The sequence below is a fragment of the Impatiens glandulifera genome, chromosome 1 (genome assembly GCF_907164915.1).
Source record: "Impatiens glandulifera chromosome 1, dImpGla2.1, whole genome shotgun sequence".
Taxonomy (NCBI): Eukaryota; Viridiplantae; Streptophyta; class Magnoliopsida; order Ericales; family Balsaminaceae; genus Impatiens; species Impatiens glandulifera.
Genome location: NC_061862.1, coordinates 62167416 through 62183270, shown reverse-complemented (window position 1 = coordinate 62183270; position 15855 = coordinate 62167416). Strand labels below are relative to the sequence as shown.

Here is a 15855-nt window from a genome sequence, read left to right as displayed (position 1 = left end):
AAATTGAATATACACTCTTAATATTAAATTTAAGTACATATCTAATTATTAAGTTATATTTTTGTAAAAACAATTATTTAATTTAATATCATTTTATCTTAATGCCTTCTTAATGAAAATCAAGCATGCACTTTTACCGTGAGTTAATTAGTAAGTTAAAATTATAAGAGTTTATTTTAATTTAAAAAAAATATTATAAAATATTATAATGTAAGGTAAATATAATTAAGACAAAAGAGTGAAGGTTAAAAATAACAATTATCTTCTTTATTTTTTCTTGGATTCTTCTCCGGTGGCGGTTCTATGGAGCAGCAAACCTCTCACTGACAAGCATTTCTGCAACCGCAGCTAAAATATCTTCTTCTTCTTCTTCCTTCACCAATTCAACATCTTTCATCATCTGGCTGTAACCCAAAAGAGATCTCCGATTGTTTTCGGTCAAACTTCCAATAACGCACTCCATGGATTTGATTTTCCTCCCACAGACCAATTGCATCTCTTCTCCGATTCGTCCGACTCCCGAACGCCCTATCTCCCTTCTTACCGCGGGTTCTCTTCTCTTCCGCAGGAGCACCAGGAATTGCAGCTCAATTACTCACAAAAACTACTTTTGCGCAGCTTCGAGTTCAGACACCGTAGTTGCCGGTTCTCGTAATGAAGAACGTAAGGTGTCTAGTAAGAAGGAAGACGAGGTCACTGACTTGAAATTGTGGATGCACAAAAACGGTCTACCTCCTTGCAAGGTTGTTCTCAATGAAAGGCCATCCAACGATGAAAAACTTTGTCCCATTCATTATGTTGCTGCCAGTGAGGATCTTCAGGTCTATTTCATTCTTTCGATGTTATTTTTTATTTATTTATTTATTTGAGTATATGGGTATCCATAAATAATTGTCATTGTCCTCTACAGGCAGGGGATATTGCATTCTCTGTACCAAATTCGTTGGTTGTGACGCTTGAGAGGGTTCTTGGGAATGAGACCATTGGTAAGCCTTAATGGTCTTCTTACTTATTCACATCCCTAAAATATTTGCTAACAGAATATTTACTTATTCAGAAATGTATTGCTTAAAGGCTGACAATGACTTTATCTCATGTTGGGTTTGATTTAGCGGAGCTGCTAACTACAAACAAGTTGTCAGAATTAGCTTGCTTGGCTCTTTATCTAATGTATGAGAAGAAGCAAGGAAAGAAGTCTTTCTGGTATCCATATATCAGGGAGCTTGACCGTCAAAGAGGAAGGGGCCAGATGGCCGTCGAATCGCCTCTCCTGTGGTCAGAAACTGAACTGGATTATCTTACGGGTAGCCCCACCAAGGTGCGTTGGCCTCCTAGGATATCATTTCTTGTGACTCGTACTACAAATGCTTAATTTTGAAGTTGAAACAAAGTATTGATTAGCTGATAATATAGGCTGAAGTTCTGGCAAGGGCAGAAGGGATTAAGAGAGAGTATAATGAACTTGATACTGTTTGGTTTATGGCTGGATCTCTCTTTCAGGTCTGCATTTCCTTATTTAGATCAAAATGATATTGAAGATTGTCTTTTCCATTTTTCATTCATTTGCAGAATCTATGTTTTTCTGATAGTTGGATTGAAGTCCATATGCTAATGCATTCTCTTCCAATTGTTTGCTTCTTGGCACCCTTTGTAAACTTCTTCTTTTTGGCTTTGCAGCAATATCCATATGACATACCAACTGAAGCTTTTCCTTTTGAGATTTTTAAGGAAGCTTTTGTTGCAGTACAGTCTTGTGTTGTGCATTTACAGGTAATATTATCCCATGACTTCATTTGTGTATTTTCTTTTCTTTTCTTTTCTTTTCTTTTCTTTTGTGATCGGAACTAAGAAGTCATAGTCAGATTTTTGTCACTATCAGATTCCTCTTGCTTCAATTTTTTTATTTTGTTGAACATGACATTTACAGTATCAGTTGTCATTCACCTTGCTTAGATTGCCTACTTTGATAGTGGTGACTTGTAAACTTTGATACTTGGCTAACAATAAAATATTCCAGGTACATACTAGGGATTCCAATTTGTTAACCATGTGTTTTTCTTTTAATTCCAGAAAGTCAGTTTGGCTCGTAGATTTGCATTGGTTCCTCTTGGTCCCCCATTGCTAACTTATAGAAGCAACTGCAAGGCAATGTTAACTGCTGTAGATGATACTGTTCAATTAGTTGTTGATCGATCATACAAGGCCGGGGAATCAATTCTTGTCTGGTACAACATCTGCTTCTCATGATTATAATCTAGCTAGAGATGTGAAAGGCTGCATTAACTTCCATGCCCTGGTAGTCTATTTCTATTTTATTTCATTTATAGACGGTGAATCTGTTGTATCCCTAAATCATGTTTCAGGTGTGGGCCACAACCAAATTCAAAATTGCTTTTAAACTATGGCTTTGTTGATGATGATAATTCATATGACCGCTTGGTAGTTGAGGTAAAACTTGTCTTTCTTCTCTACCACTCAATTTTTTTGTATCCAGTTGATTTCCGTTGAGTTTTAACTGCATGATTCCTTATATTCTCAGGCATCATTAAATACTGAAGACCCACAGTATCAAGAAAAGAGAATGGTTGCTCAAAGAAATGGAAAGCTATCTGTACAAGTGTTTCATGTAAATGAAGTTATTCTGATTAAAAAAATAATAATTAAAGAACTTATCTTCATTAGGAGCACCTTACTGAATTTATTTATTTAATTATGGTTCAGGTCTATGTGGGAAAAGAGAGGGAAGCTATTACTGATATGCTTCCTTATTTAAGATTAGGATATGTTTCAGATCCTTCAGAAATGCATTCAGTTATATCATCGCAAGGTCCAGTATGTCCGGTAAGAATATTTTGTTCAGTTCAATTGATATTTTCAACTTTTGAGATTGGCAATGTAAGGTAAAGCAAAAACAAAATTAAAATTTTCCCTTTCCACAGGAATAGGTTATTGATTTTACCAAAATGGATTGAGATTTCTGTAAATCTTTGTGGTTCTTGTGGATCTATTGATTCTTCAGGGGAAGTACTTATACAGAAAACTTCACCTGGACCAAAAATATAGTTAACTTTTTTTTTAACTTAAGCGGTGATGTCCCAAGTTCGATTCCCACTGAAAACACCTTGATTGAAGTGGGGGTCATGGCGGGGGATACTATGCCAGCCTGGAACAAACCCGGGTCTAAAACATAATAATTTCTTGTTTACAGCATTCCTATCTGTGAACCTTTCTTTATTGTAACAACGTACAACATTGTGTAGGTGAGCCCTTGCATGGAACGTGCAGTTTTGGATCAACTTGCTAACTATTTCACAACCAAACTAGGCAATTACCCAACTACTCTTATTGAAGACGAATTGTTGGTGAGATATTAAATTGTTCAATTTTCATATTACTAATAAAAGCCATCTAGTTCTAAATGACTTTCTGGTAATGCCACAGCTGGGAGATTGTAATTTGAATGCAAGAAAGCTAGTTGCTACTCAGCTTGTCAGATTGGAAAAGAAAATGCTAACAGCATGCTTGCAGGCAACAGTTGACTTGATTAATCAACTACCTGATAACACTTTATCACCATGTCCAGCACCTTATGCCCCCAAATTGAAATAGGTTGAACACTTTTCTCTCTCTCTTGTGTTATATAAAATACATTACCATGACCCCATTTGAAAACACTTATAATTTCTGTTTCTGTATCCGGATTGTACGAGAAACAATCAATACTCTTTTGAATGTGTCTTGACTAAGTTTAGTTTCCAAACATATTACCAGATTCAGATACAAAAACAAAACTAAAAAGTGTAACCAAATGAGGCCATGTGTAATTTCATTTTTCCCTGTCAATTTGTGTGGTCATGCTACTAATGTAATGGGCTTGCACTCTGCAGAAGTTTCCAATTTCCTCATCTTCTTTTAGATGTGTACATTATGACACTGATTGGATATGGAGGTTATATACAAGGTCAGTTAACATTCTCAAGTCATGTTCATTATTAATTTCTTGTAGCAAGTGTAGACATTATTATTTCAGATTGTCTTTCCAATGCTTCATTCTAAAGAAGATGCAAAAGCCTTTGCATGTCAAAGGTGAAATTATGTTCCCTCGTGTCATGGGTTAAATATATAATATCAAGAGATATAGGCAGATTTGTTAGGGCAGTAACAACAAGCTAATTTTTATACTTCGTTTATAGTTTACTTAACCAAATAGGTTAGAGTTTATGTTAGTGGCAGTTATTTAAGAAATGTACAAGTGTATACCTCTCCATCAAAATGACTGAATAATCACCTTGACGTTTATAATTTTTCTATGTTAGTCTAGAGTAATTTCGACTTTTTTTGCAAGTACAATAAGCAATATCAATAGCAAAATAGGCATTACCATAAATATAAGATGGAATCTGATTTGCTGATGAATCTTTCTTTCATTTTCTTAACCTTTCTTCACTGGATGGTTTGTTGGTATTTTGCAGGTAGATGATCTATAGTAGAATGAAATCGTTTCTTAAGTGAAAACCACACTGTCTATCTAGATCTCACCTACTAGCTGGTATGAAAGGCATCCATCAAATGCTTTATCCTTTTGTCCATGTTGGAGCTGTAAAGTGACTGCTATATAATTGTGTTTTTCTTTTCTCTCCTATCTTTGTGGCAGCCCTTGTATGGGAGGAGTTGGCCATTCTTTGTAAATTGGTTAACATTAATTGCGTTCTCCCTTAACATCGCAATGAACAAAATCAGGAATTCAATAAGAACTATGAGTCTTCGTTAAGCCTCTATAACAAAGTTTCATTTTTCAGCATATCAAGTGTGTCCAATGATTATGAGCCATCCTTCCATCATGTAAAGTTGTATTGTATGTGTCTTATGGTTCTTCCAAGATTGTTGCAGCTCCATTAACACCCCTTCCTTCTCTATAGGCACCATTACAAAAGCATTCTATCATTGTCATGATGGCAAGAAATCTATAATATTTTCATATTGAATGTTAAAAAAAATGTTTGTGATTGTTCTAGAATAAATGAAACAAAGCTGAATAAACAAAAAAAATTATTCTTCTAATAAAATATCAGGGCATGCTTGGTACGTGTTTTTGTACTTAGGAAAGGGAATGAAATGAGATGTTTGGTTGGTGGTTTTGATTCCAAGATATTGATTTGATTCCCGGATACTTAGGAATCATATTCAATCCTCTCTAAATTAATTGGGAGAAATGAATCCCATTCCGGAGCAATACATTTTCTCTCTCATTATATCCACTCTCCTATTTTCTCTCTTATAATTATAATTATAATATCATATATATTTTATAATTATATTATACGTTATTTTATAATTAACATAATAATAAATTTTATTTATTTATAAAAAAATAATTTCAATTATTTAAATAATATTAAAGAATCATTTAAAATAAAATTTTAATAATAATTACAATAACTAATAATAAAAAAATAATTTTATATAATTAATTTTAAATATTATATATTATTAATAAAATTAAAATAAATTAATTAAAATATAAAACTAAAAATAAAATAACAATTTTATATAAAAAAATATTAAAAAATTAAATATGAAATATTTTAATAAAAATTATTATTAAAAAAATTATACCATATTATAATATATTATTAAATAAAATATTATATTTAATTTATGAAAAAATATACTTAATATGAAAAAATATTAGATGTTTATATTTTATTAAATTATGTCACTTAAATATTTTATATATTTTAAACAATTATGTTATAAAAATAATAATATTTTATATTTTTAATTTAATAAAATAAAATTAAAATTAATAATAATTTTAATAACAAAATTATATTTATAACTTTTCTCTTATAAATCCAAACGTTATCAATGATAATGGGAATGATTAAAACTCTTAACGAAGCACTATACTTCTATCAATCATACCCATTCCTATTCCACACACCTATTAATCCCAATCCTATTCTCATTCCTTTATTTGAACCAAACACCCCTCAATAGTATAAATGGTGGTTGAATTGGATGCAAATGGAGTAAAAAACCCATCCATATAACCAAAAAGAAGAAATAAATAAAGAAAGTTATGATTAGAAATGAGTAAATATTGAATTAGTTGAAAAAGATTTTGAAAAACTAAAAATTTGGCAATGACTTGGAATAGTTATATTTCTAAAATTGCCCAATAACTTAGCCTTTTAGGCTTTTCTCAAAGTAAGAATAAATTTCTCATTTTTGTACTTCTTTTTGTCAATTAATTAGTCAAAACTGCCCGTTAATTTACAAAGAAAAAAACAATCAACCGCCATCCTTAATGTAATTTTTATTGCAGTTTAAGGCCACTTTCAATTGAACCATTAACTTATTAATGCAATTCAATGGTTTTTTTTAATTGTAGTCATGAATTTCACTTCAATCAAAACCTTACAACTTGAACTATTATAATATAATGGATTAATTAACAACTTAATATGTTATTTTGAATAGAAAGAATATTTGCATAAAAATATAAGTTTGATTTATACTTAAAAAAAATTATAGTAAGAGTATGAAGGTGAGGAAAAAAATGTTCAATATTTGGTATAAATCGAATATACGACCGAATTCGTATTCTCTGAATTCAAATAAATCAAATTCAAATTTCATTTTTGGTTTTCAAATCGAATTTTAAACCATTTCAAATTCGGTTTTTGAATTAATTTTCGAATTTCATTTTTGATTTTCAAATCGAATTTTAAACCATTTCAAATTCAAATATGGTTTTTGAATTAATTTTCGAGTTGAAACCTTGACTCGAAGACCAACCCGAAAGCGAAATTCATTTTTATTATCTATTTTATTATATATTATATAATTTAGAGGAGTGATAGTGGGAGAGAATTTGAGGGAGGAAATGAGGGAGAGAATGATGTGTCACTACCTCACTAGTTGGAAAAAAGATAAAATGTGAGGAGAAAGAGAAAAAAGATAAATTTTGTTATTTTTTTACTAATCAAATTGCAATTGCGCCACATCATTCTCCCACCCATTCACTCTCTCAAATTTTCTCTCCCATTCATTTCTCTATAATTTATTAGATATAATTAAATATTTTATTATATATTAAATTAGATCTGCCATCTTCCTAATCTCTAACACTTTAATACTTAAAATTTGTTGATACAATAAAAATAAAATAAAATGTAAATGCAACTATGTAATAAATAGTCTAATTGTGGTGAATTCACCGAATTTGAATTTCAATATTTGGTTCTTTTCGAATTGGCTTACAAAAAATAAAAATTTGAAGACCCGAATCGAGATACTCGAATAATCCGAAAATCGAACCGATGAACACCCTATTCAGAAATTGTAAATTATTGAATTAAAATAAATCAAATATTTATGTTTTTTTTTTATCAAAATTTATTATTATACTTTAACAAAAATATTTAGATTTATTCATTCATTATTAATTATATTCATACAAATAGAAGTTTTTTTTTTTTTTTTTTTTTTTTTTTTTTTTTTTTTTTTTGTATAGTTCAATAAACACATCCAAACAAAGCTAATATTGCATTTTCTTTTTCTTTGCAGATTGTGGAAACCAAACAAGGCGTTATGGGGATGTAATTAGGTTAAGTGATTTAAAAGAAAGGGGATTGATCCTAGTGTGATGCTGCAGAAACTTGGATAGAGAGACAAAGTCTGATTGAAGGATGGCGGAAGAAGCAGTTCTGGGCTTCCTCGAAAAGAATGAGGAAATCTCAGATTCCGGACAATTCGCATCCGAACAAGGAATTGATCACCAGGAGCTGACTAACGTTATCAAGAGTCTTCATGGTTTCAGACTCGTCGTGGCTCAGGTATTGGATTGGATTCTTCTGTATTCTAACTGACCATTTTCTAATGCTGGACAGTTCCAGATGACTGTTATGACTAAAATTCTTCCAAATCTTATACTGGGAAAAGAACAAGATTGCATTTTTACTTGTTATACTAGACAAATAACAAATGAAAATGAAAGTCAGCTATCCAATTGGGAAAAAAGTTTAGAGGATTAAGAAGAAAATAATCCTGGGTTTAAAAAAACCCAAGTAATTGGTGTTTTACATCTGCTTATTTGAAGTCATGCAGGATATTAAGCGGGAGAGATGGGCACTTACTAATGAAGGAAAGATGTATGCTTCATCAGGCTCACCAGAAGTACAAGTCTTCTTGGCGATACCGTCAGAAGGCATCTCTCTAGAAGATTTGCAGGTTATAATTCCCTTCAATTTCATTAGGTGTATTTATGTTATATGGCCTGTTAAGCTGCAAATAGTTCAATTAGTTATGCTTGATCACTTTTGACTTTGTTAAACATACATTATAATATGTGTTTTTGTGCTTGCAGAAAAAAATTGATGCATCAGTCTTTAAGATAGGTCGCTCACAGGCTATAAAGAACCAGTGGGTGGAGATGGGAAAGCAACTTGTTACTAGAAAGGTGAATATAAACGAGTACAATGATTACATTGTTGTGAATTAAGCTTCATTATCTTTAACTTTAGAGCTTGGATAATTTTATTCAAGGGTTTGCATATGACCAATTATTCATCTGACTTTTCCCCAATACGAGATTTTTGAATGCCTATATATCTCTCCCTGCTTTAATTAGTGTGTTAAATTAGTCTCAGTTATGGGACTATTTTGCTTGCGTCTGATTCTTTTGAATATGTTTGGTTTGTTCATTTTAGTTAATTGTGCCCCTAATTGATTTCCTCTCTGGTACATTTCAATTGTTGCAGGTCCATCATGTGGAAGACAAAGTGAAAGATTTACTAATACTAGTACAGGATGAGAAGGTGCATATATAACATTTGTAGTTTATAATTTGTTGATAGTGATGTTTTTCATTGATTTGCTTCGAGTCTATGAAGAAATCAATGTGTTACCTAGAGTAATTGGTAATAGATTAATTTGGTTTAAGTGGAAATAGTGCCACTTTCTATTTCTGTGGTAGCTTTGCTAACATATATGGTTGAGGTGTTTGTGGAGAGAAATCTTAAATGCGAGCATTGTTCTTGTATCTTCTTCCATTGGTGATTTGTTGTTCTCCATTATTTAGATATTACCTTTACACTTTGTAATTGTGATTGTGCAGGTGATAGACCCAAAAGATATAGATGCTCTCAAGAGAAGAAAGCTAATTACTTCCCAGTACTTCCTCTACTTCTTCTCATTGTTTATTTTTTTGCTGGCATCTGAAACACTTGCTTGATTTTGTTAAGTAAATCTTAAGGTGCTATACAAAGGCTAGATTAGTTTTCCTTTGTGGGCAAGGGATGCGATCCTTGAATGCTCTAGCGGGGAAATGATTATGAATATAGAGAAATTAAGTCTAGAATAACATCTCTCATGCTCTTAGTGTGCTCATTTTTTTTATTTACCTTTCTTTCTAGGACTTGGAAGGGCTATTCATTACGGAAAGGTCCTTGTTATGCTCCTAAAAGGAAGAAATTCGCCACTGATTTGACTCGAGAAAACTTGCAAAGGTGATCTGGATACTTTGGTATTTATTTCTGGACCTCTGGTGGATGTATCTATATATGCTGCAAACTGATGTTTTGTTTTATTTTTTGAATTTTTATGCTGCAAATGGACTATGCTGAAACAATTGAGCATTGATGGCTTTTGGCAGGTTGATAAAATGCTTATCTACGGACTTATGCTTTTAATGCAAGTCAAGCAGTTTGACTTGTACTCAAATAGGATAAATAATTTTCTACTTGCATTTGAGATCTACATGCTGAATTCATTATTGGAGTTTGTCACAATAGATTTGTGATGATATTTTAAGTGATAGGGTTGGTTGTGGGCTGCAGAAAAGAACTTGAGCTATATATTTTTCTTATAATGAGAATGTTTACAGTTGGTCCCCTACTGGTTGCTTTATAACGACGAGTGTTGATAGTAAAAATGCATGATACTTAACTGTTATCAATTGAATTATGTTGTTGCTTGACTAAGGTGTATGTAGAGACAAACAAACAAGTTATCTTGACTTTCATGCATTGTGATAGTTCATGGATTTATTGTAAACTGGGTTTGTGTCATTTTGGGGATTGAATGCTTGTTGCAATGCTTGGTTTAAAGGGATATGAAGATTGCTTTGCTAGGGATGATTATATGTTAATCTGCTCCTTGAATATAAAAAAATTGCTATGAATATATCCATTGGGGTGACTTTGTGTAGCTGACAATTATCTGTTAATTTGTTACCTTTTTTCTTTATTCAAAGGGGTGAATGGAAGGATCTGGAATTCAAGGAATATAACTTCCTAGCAAAAGGTCAGCCTGTTGATGGTGGCTGTTTACATACATTGCTCAAGGCAAGAAACATACATACCACTCCTTCAAAAAATGAACAATATATATACTTATAAGTTCATCTGTTTGTTTTTTCATTTATTTGGCAAGGTTTATCTGACTACACTGTTTGGCCTATAAAGATATTGGAAATAACTTGTGTGTATCTGGTTTTTATCGTCAGTTATTGTTAAATTCCCTCTAAGAAAGCCAATAGTCTCGGGGGATCCATTCCATAATGAGAGCCTTGTCTCTATGATCAAGAATGTTTGAGAAACATGTGTTATTCAATTGTATACTGGTTGAGGCTCTGTTCAATTAAAATACACCACTATATCACATTGTACAATAGCTTCCTAGTCTACTATGTGACTTGAGCATTTTAGAGATGCAACTGCTGGTGGTCCCAACGTAAAACAGCACCAATATATTTTGGTTGCCACATGTTCCGAATCATATATGTAATAAGACTTTTAATGGCTATGGAGGAGTAATTAATTAAGCACATGTTCTTTCTTCTAATGAGATAATGGGAAGGCCATATACCAAAAAGAATTATAATATTGACATAGTTTTACATTTTTCATACAAAGCACATTTTAAAATATTGATCTACATAAGTTATTATTGTCAAAGTTCAATCAGTTTTGTTTATAAAACCTTTTTCTGAAAATTCATATTTCAGGTACGTCAGCAATTCAAGATGATCTTCCTTCAGATGGGGTAAGGTTTGCTGGTCTTTGTGGTAAAAAACTATCATTTAAATGCATATATGGGCTTTAACTATGACAGTAGAGTACCCACCCATAGTAGCTCAAGTGGATAAGGTTTAACTTGAGAGGTTGAGGTCTCAAGTTTGAATCTCACTGAAAACACTTTGATGGTAAAGTAAAGGGAGGACCAGAGCAGCCATATAGGGCTGTTTTACATCGATAGCGGGTAAAGACAAATAGTCAGACCTACCAATCTAGTTAAGCAGGGATAATTGTAGTAGAAAGGACAACTGCTCTCGAATCAGCAATGCCACATCTGACTCAAAAAGGATCGATAAGCCTTTGCACATGAGAAGAGGATTAGACTGAACGCGAATAACCTCTTTCTTAGGGAAGTAATGAAGATTGAGCGCGGTCGTTATATTCGATTGTGTGCAGAAGTTGATCTTACTAAGCCTCTTTTATCTAAGTTTCGTTTAAATCGCACTGTGTGGAAAATGGAGTATGAGAGCCTGAATATGATCTGTTTGAATTGTGGCAAAGGCAAATATGGCCTTTACTTTTTGATGATAATGAAAGTCTATGGAGGTGGCATGTTGTGCTAGCCTCCTCTAGGGATTAAACCCTGGTTTAGAAAATTGTGACAGTAGAGTGTATGCACTATTTCCTCCATGAAAAACCCTTCTTGACTTCTTCATGAGACATGTTAGAACTTAGGATCATACGAGGAGATGAAGTCTTAATCAACTATGAGTTTTCACTACATTTAGAGCGCTATTAATATGTGATGTTAAAAGTAATACGTTGTCAGAATGTACCATAAGCAAATATTGCATGTTTGTGGCCTTTCATTATGAAACTCATTCCACATGAGTCTATTGAATTGTTTGATGTCACTTTCTTGCCCACAGGGGAAGTTAGAAACTAATTATTTAGTTTTTCCAATCAAATGATGGAGATTGATTGATTGTGCAGGTTTGAGGAGATGCCCACAAACAATTTTGTTGAAAGCAGGTTTCTGTCTCCTTTTCTCTCCTTTTCCTTTCATCCATTTCCACAAACTATCAGTAAATTTGCTGGAGATTTGACATCATTACTGTTGTATCCGATATTCTAATTGTGATCATATGCAGATTACTAGCCTTAGCAAACTCCTGAATTACTAAAAATTGATGCATGTTTAGCTAGATGGTGTGTTGCGTTGCCTTAACATTCATTTGCCTTTGTAATTTATTCTGAAATAGTGGCATGAACTAGAATGTTACTTTTTTCCGTTCATGAAGAAGAATAAGTTGTAGAATGTACTATTTTCTGTTTCCTTTCCTTATAACTCAGGATATAATGTATATCCAATGCATAACTGTTGTTAATGATTGAAGTTGTTACTCATCAAGATGCAACCTGAGAATGATTTTTTCTTTTCACAGCTTCTGGAATTTTGACGCACTTTTTCAGCCACAACAGCATCCTGCTCGTGATTCTCATGACACATTCTTCCTCCAAGGTCAAGCTATCTTTATTTTATATAGACAACTCATAAGAGGTGGTCTACTGAAGTTTATTATGCCTTTTGTCTTCATCAGTTCCTTCCACTACAAAGACACTACCAGAAGATTATGTTGAGAGGGTGAAGAACATTCATGAATCTGGAGGACATGGTTCAAGAGGGTAAGCTGATAATCTCTTCCACTTTCCTATTTTGGCTAAATACTAGTCTTCTCTCGAATATATGACAGTAAAAATGTCCTTCAGTTATGGATATGACTGGAAACGAGAGGAAGCAGACAAAAACCTTCTAAGAACTCATACTACAGCTGTTTCATCAAGGATGCTTTACCAGCTTGCCAAGGTATATAAGTTGTTTAGCTTTTTGAGACTCTATTTTCACTTTTGCCATTTTCTTCATTTTAACTTTTAACAATAAATTTTTTATTTTAACTCAGAGAGCTAATTGTTGTTATGCAGCTGTGCATAGTTTTCTCTCCAATGTATTCAACCTATATAGCTGGAGTTTATCCTTAGTTGCCTTTAGATTCTTGATAACAGTATCACATTTTCTCTGAATCTAGTTTGGACAATGATTGCAGGATGGATTTGTTCCGAAAAAGTACTTCTCCATAGACCGTGTTTTCAGAAATGAAGCTGTTGATCGAACTCATCTTGCAGAATTCCACCAGATAGAAGGTACTGGAAAATTGCATCTAGTTTCTCAATATTTAACTGATTACCCACTCAAAAGCTTTCAAATTAGCAGTCTTTTAACTAAGTGAAGGAAATACACAATCTATCATTGCCTGATTTTCTAAAACTGATTATAAACGGCAATGTGAACTGGGTGTTCATTATAGTTGACCTATTTTGTAATTATGCCATTTTAGGTTCATGTATAAGATGGCTTTGTTTTAAGATGCTAAATTGTAATACACCAGAGAAGCCAAATGATTATCATTGTAATTTGGAACTGGAATTTTCTGTTGATCTATAACCATATTGACAAACTTTGCCCTCTCTAAACAACACTGGACTTGTGAAATTCCCATTTCTTTTGAATGATTTCTTGTAAAGGCGAAAAAGTGCTTTCATTATTAGTAGTTTAGTACATATAGTTCTCGTTTCTTCTATTGGTTCCAAAAAGAAATGACGTCCATAATTCAGAAGACAATTGAATTTTCTGTCTGTGATAAAAACGGCCCTACCATTTCCTGGAAGATGCCATTTTTCTTTTGTTTTGAGATGTCTGCTTTTATGGTGACAGGTCTTGTTTGTGATCGAGGTCTTACCCTCGGTGATTTGATTGGAGTTTTCAACGACTTCTTTAGCCGACTTGGTAACTGTTATTTTATATTTTAAATTATGTGGGGAAACACGAATCTTATTTGATTTGTGCCTCATCTTCAGGTATGAAGAAGCTGAAATTTAAACCAGCTTATAACCCATATACTGAACCAAGCATGGAAATCTTTGGGTAAAATTCTATGTTATAATAAAAGCTTAAGGGAGGCCCTTCCCAATTAATTTTTCACATTAAAGATTAATCAATCTTCCTCCTCCTCCTCTTGCATGTAACCAGTTATCATGAAGGCCTAAAGAAATGGGTAGAAATAGGAAATTCCGGAATGTTCCGACCTGAGATGTTGCTGCCCATGGGACTTCCAGAAGATGTTCGCGTTATAGCCTGGGGCCTTTCCCTAGAAAGGTTAGATACAATCACCAATGTTTTTGCAGTTATTCATTCATCAATGACTCGGTATATTTCACATGTTACTAAAATGATCAAATGTTTACTGTTGTTTCAGACCAACCATGATCTTGTACGGAGTTGATAACATTCGGGATCTGTTTGGACACAAGGTATAGACACTCATCTATATATATCTTTGCGTCAGTATGATGAAGCTTTAATGGTTTGTCCTTATTAATTATTATCTTGCAGGTTGATCTAGGTCTTATCAAGAGAAACCCACTTTGTCGAATTGGAATTGAATAGAATGTTGGTTGTGTGTTCCTGACATTTACTTTCTTTGGTTAATTTAACTAGTAAATTAAACTTGTTGATCAGATACAACTCTACTATATTATTATATGGTTTATGGAGTTCAGAACATAAAAGAACTCAGTTTTGATTATTGACATGTCCTATCCTATACATGTCTAATCTTGAAAACCTAAAGTTGCCAGGATTCATTAATTTCTAGCTTTTATTTTTGTGGTGGGATCCTAAAATATTTTTATATTGGGAGAGTGGTTATAACTAATAAGGAAAAATATTAATGACAACAAAATATATAGAATAAAAAATAAATAAAACAAACAAACAAAAGATCATCACAACAGATAATGAATGTCCCATTAGTCTGGTCCTTCCTATGATGGCCCTCTTTAGTATCCTTTAGTAAGGAAACATAAATATTGTTAGGATATAAATAATAATTGACTTGGTTTGATTTATCATATTATTTTTTTTATAAATAAAATATTTACTCCAGCTTATTTTTTTACTTGACATAACTAAAATTTGTTTTGTATTATTATTATTATTATTGAATGTGTTTAAATCATTACACTAGTAAAAAAAAAGCTTCAATAGCGACGAAAAATGCTGAAGAACACCGTTGGTATATAATATATCAATGCCAACCAGACCAGAACAATAGTTGTAGGTATTTGGGGTTTAATAACGACCATTAAAAAGTCCTCGGTATTTGGGGCTTTATAACGACCACTTAAAAAGCCCTCAGGATTTGGGCCATTATAACGACCACTTAAAACCCTCGTTATTGTAACCACTTAAATAAAATGTAATTTATTTAAATATATCAAATTAAAATAATCTCTATCAATTTGTTGAATTATCATAATATTTTAAATTGTTTATCGATCTCTTTAATACATATTTTTGATTTCATTAGTCACTATTTTATTTCACAATTTAAGTTATATATAGTATAATTCATTTATATTATTATTTAAAAAAATTATTTAAATAAAATTACTTATAATTTAAATTAATTAATATATATCCAAATCACAACAATTATTCAGAGACATTAGGATTAGGAGTTACATCTAATACTTAGAATAATGAATTTATATTAGTTCATTCATTATTTATATTTCAATTTTCATAATGCTTGTTTATTGAACACATTCATTATTTATATCTTTTGCAAAATATAAATTAAACGTTTGAAAATTTAATACCCAAAGAATGACATAAATTCTTTTGAGAAATAAGAGAACTGAAGTTAGTTGAAAAAAAAATCACACGATATTAGTGAACATATTGAACAATAATTAGATAAATAAAATATGAATC

General features: G+C 32.1%; 2 protein-coding genes across 3 annotated transcripts; both read left to right on the top strand.

Annotated features, from left to right (window-relative positions):
- The first annotated feature begins 283 nt into the window (after positions 1-283).
- Positions 284-4801, top strand: LOC124917801 (actin-histidine N-methyltransferase-like). 2 transcript variants are annotated; one of them, XM_047458115.1, is made up of 14 exons: positions 284-821; positions 911-986; positions 1113-1318; positions 1414-1500; positions 1678-1770; positions 2071-2225; positions 2364-2448; positions 2540-2626; positions 2722-2841; positions 3261-3362; positions 3442-3609; positions 3888-3961; positions 4473-4549; positions 4655-4801. In XM_047458115.1, exons 1-11 carry the CDS (start codon positions 462-464, stop codon positions 3607-3609), a joined length of 1539 nt encoding a protein of 512 aa, XP_047314071.1. In that variant the 5' UTR covers positions 284-461; the 3' UTR covers positions 3888-3961; positions 4473-4549; positions 4655-4801. The 2 variants fall into 2 exon arrangements, with proteins under 2 accessions (XP_047314071.1, XP_047314066.1); XM_047458110.1 differs by having other exon boundaries at positions 4473-4801.
- Positions 4802-7630: 2829 nt separating this feature from the next.
- Positions 7631-14660, top strand: LOC124917792 (phenylalanine--tRNA ligase alpha subunit, cytoplasmic-like). Its single transcript, XM_047458100.1, has 18 exons — positions 7631-7841; positions 8113-8235; positions 8372-8464; positions 8766-8822; positions 9122-9177; positions 9420-9512; positions 10259-10349; positions 11012-11049; positions 12015-12053; positions 12467-12543; positions 12623-12707; positions 12792-12888; positions 13127-13223; positions 13795-13866; positions 13938-14004; positions 14110-14235; positions 14336-14390; positions 14473-14660. Exons 1-18 carry the CDS (start codon positions 7695-7697, stop codon positions 14524-14526), a joined length of 1467 nt encoding a protein of 488 aa, XP_047314056.1. The 5' UTR covers positions 7631-7694; the 3' UTR covers positions 14527-14660.
- The last annotated feature ends 1195 nt before the right edge of the window (positions 14661-15855 follow it).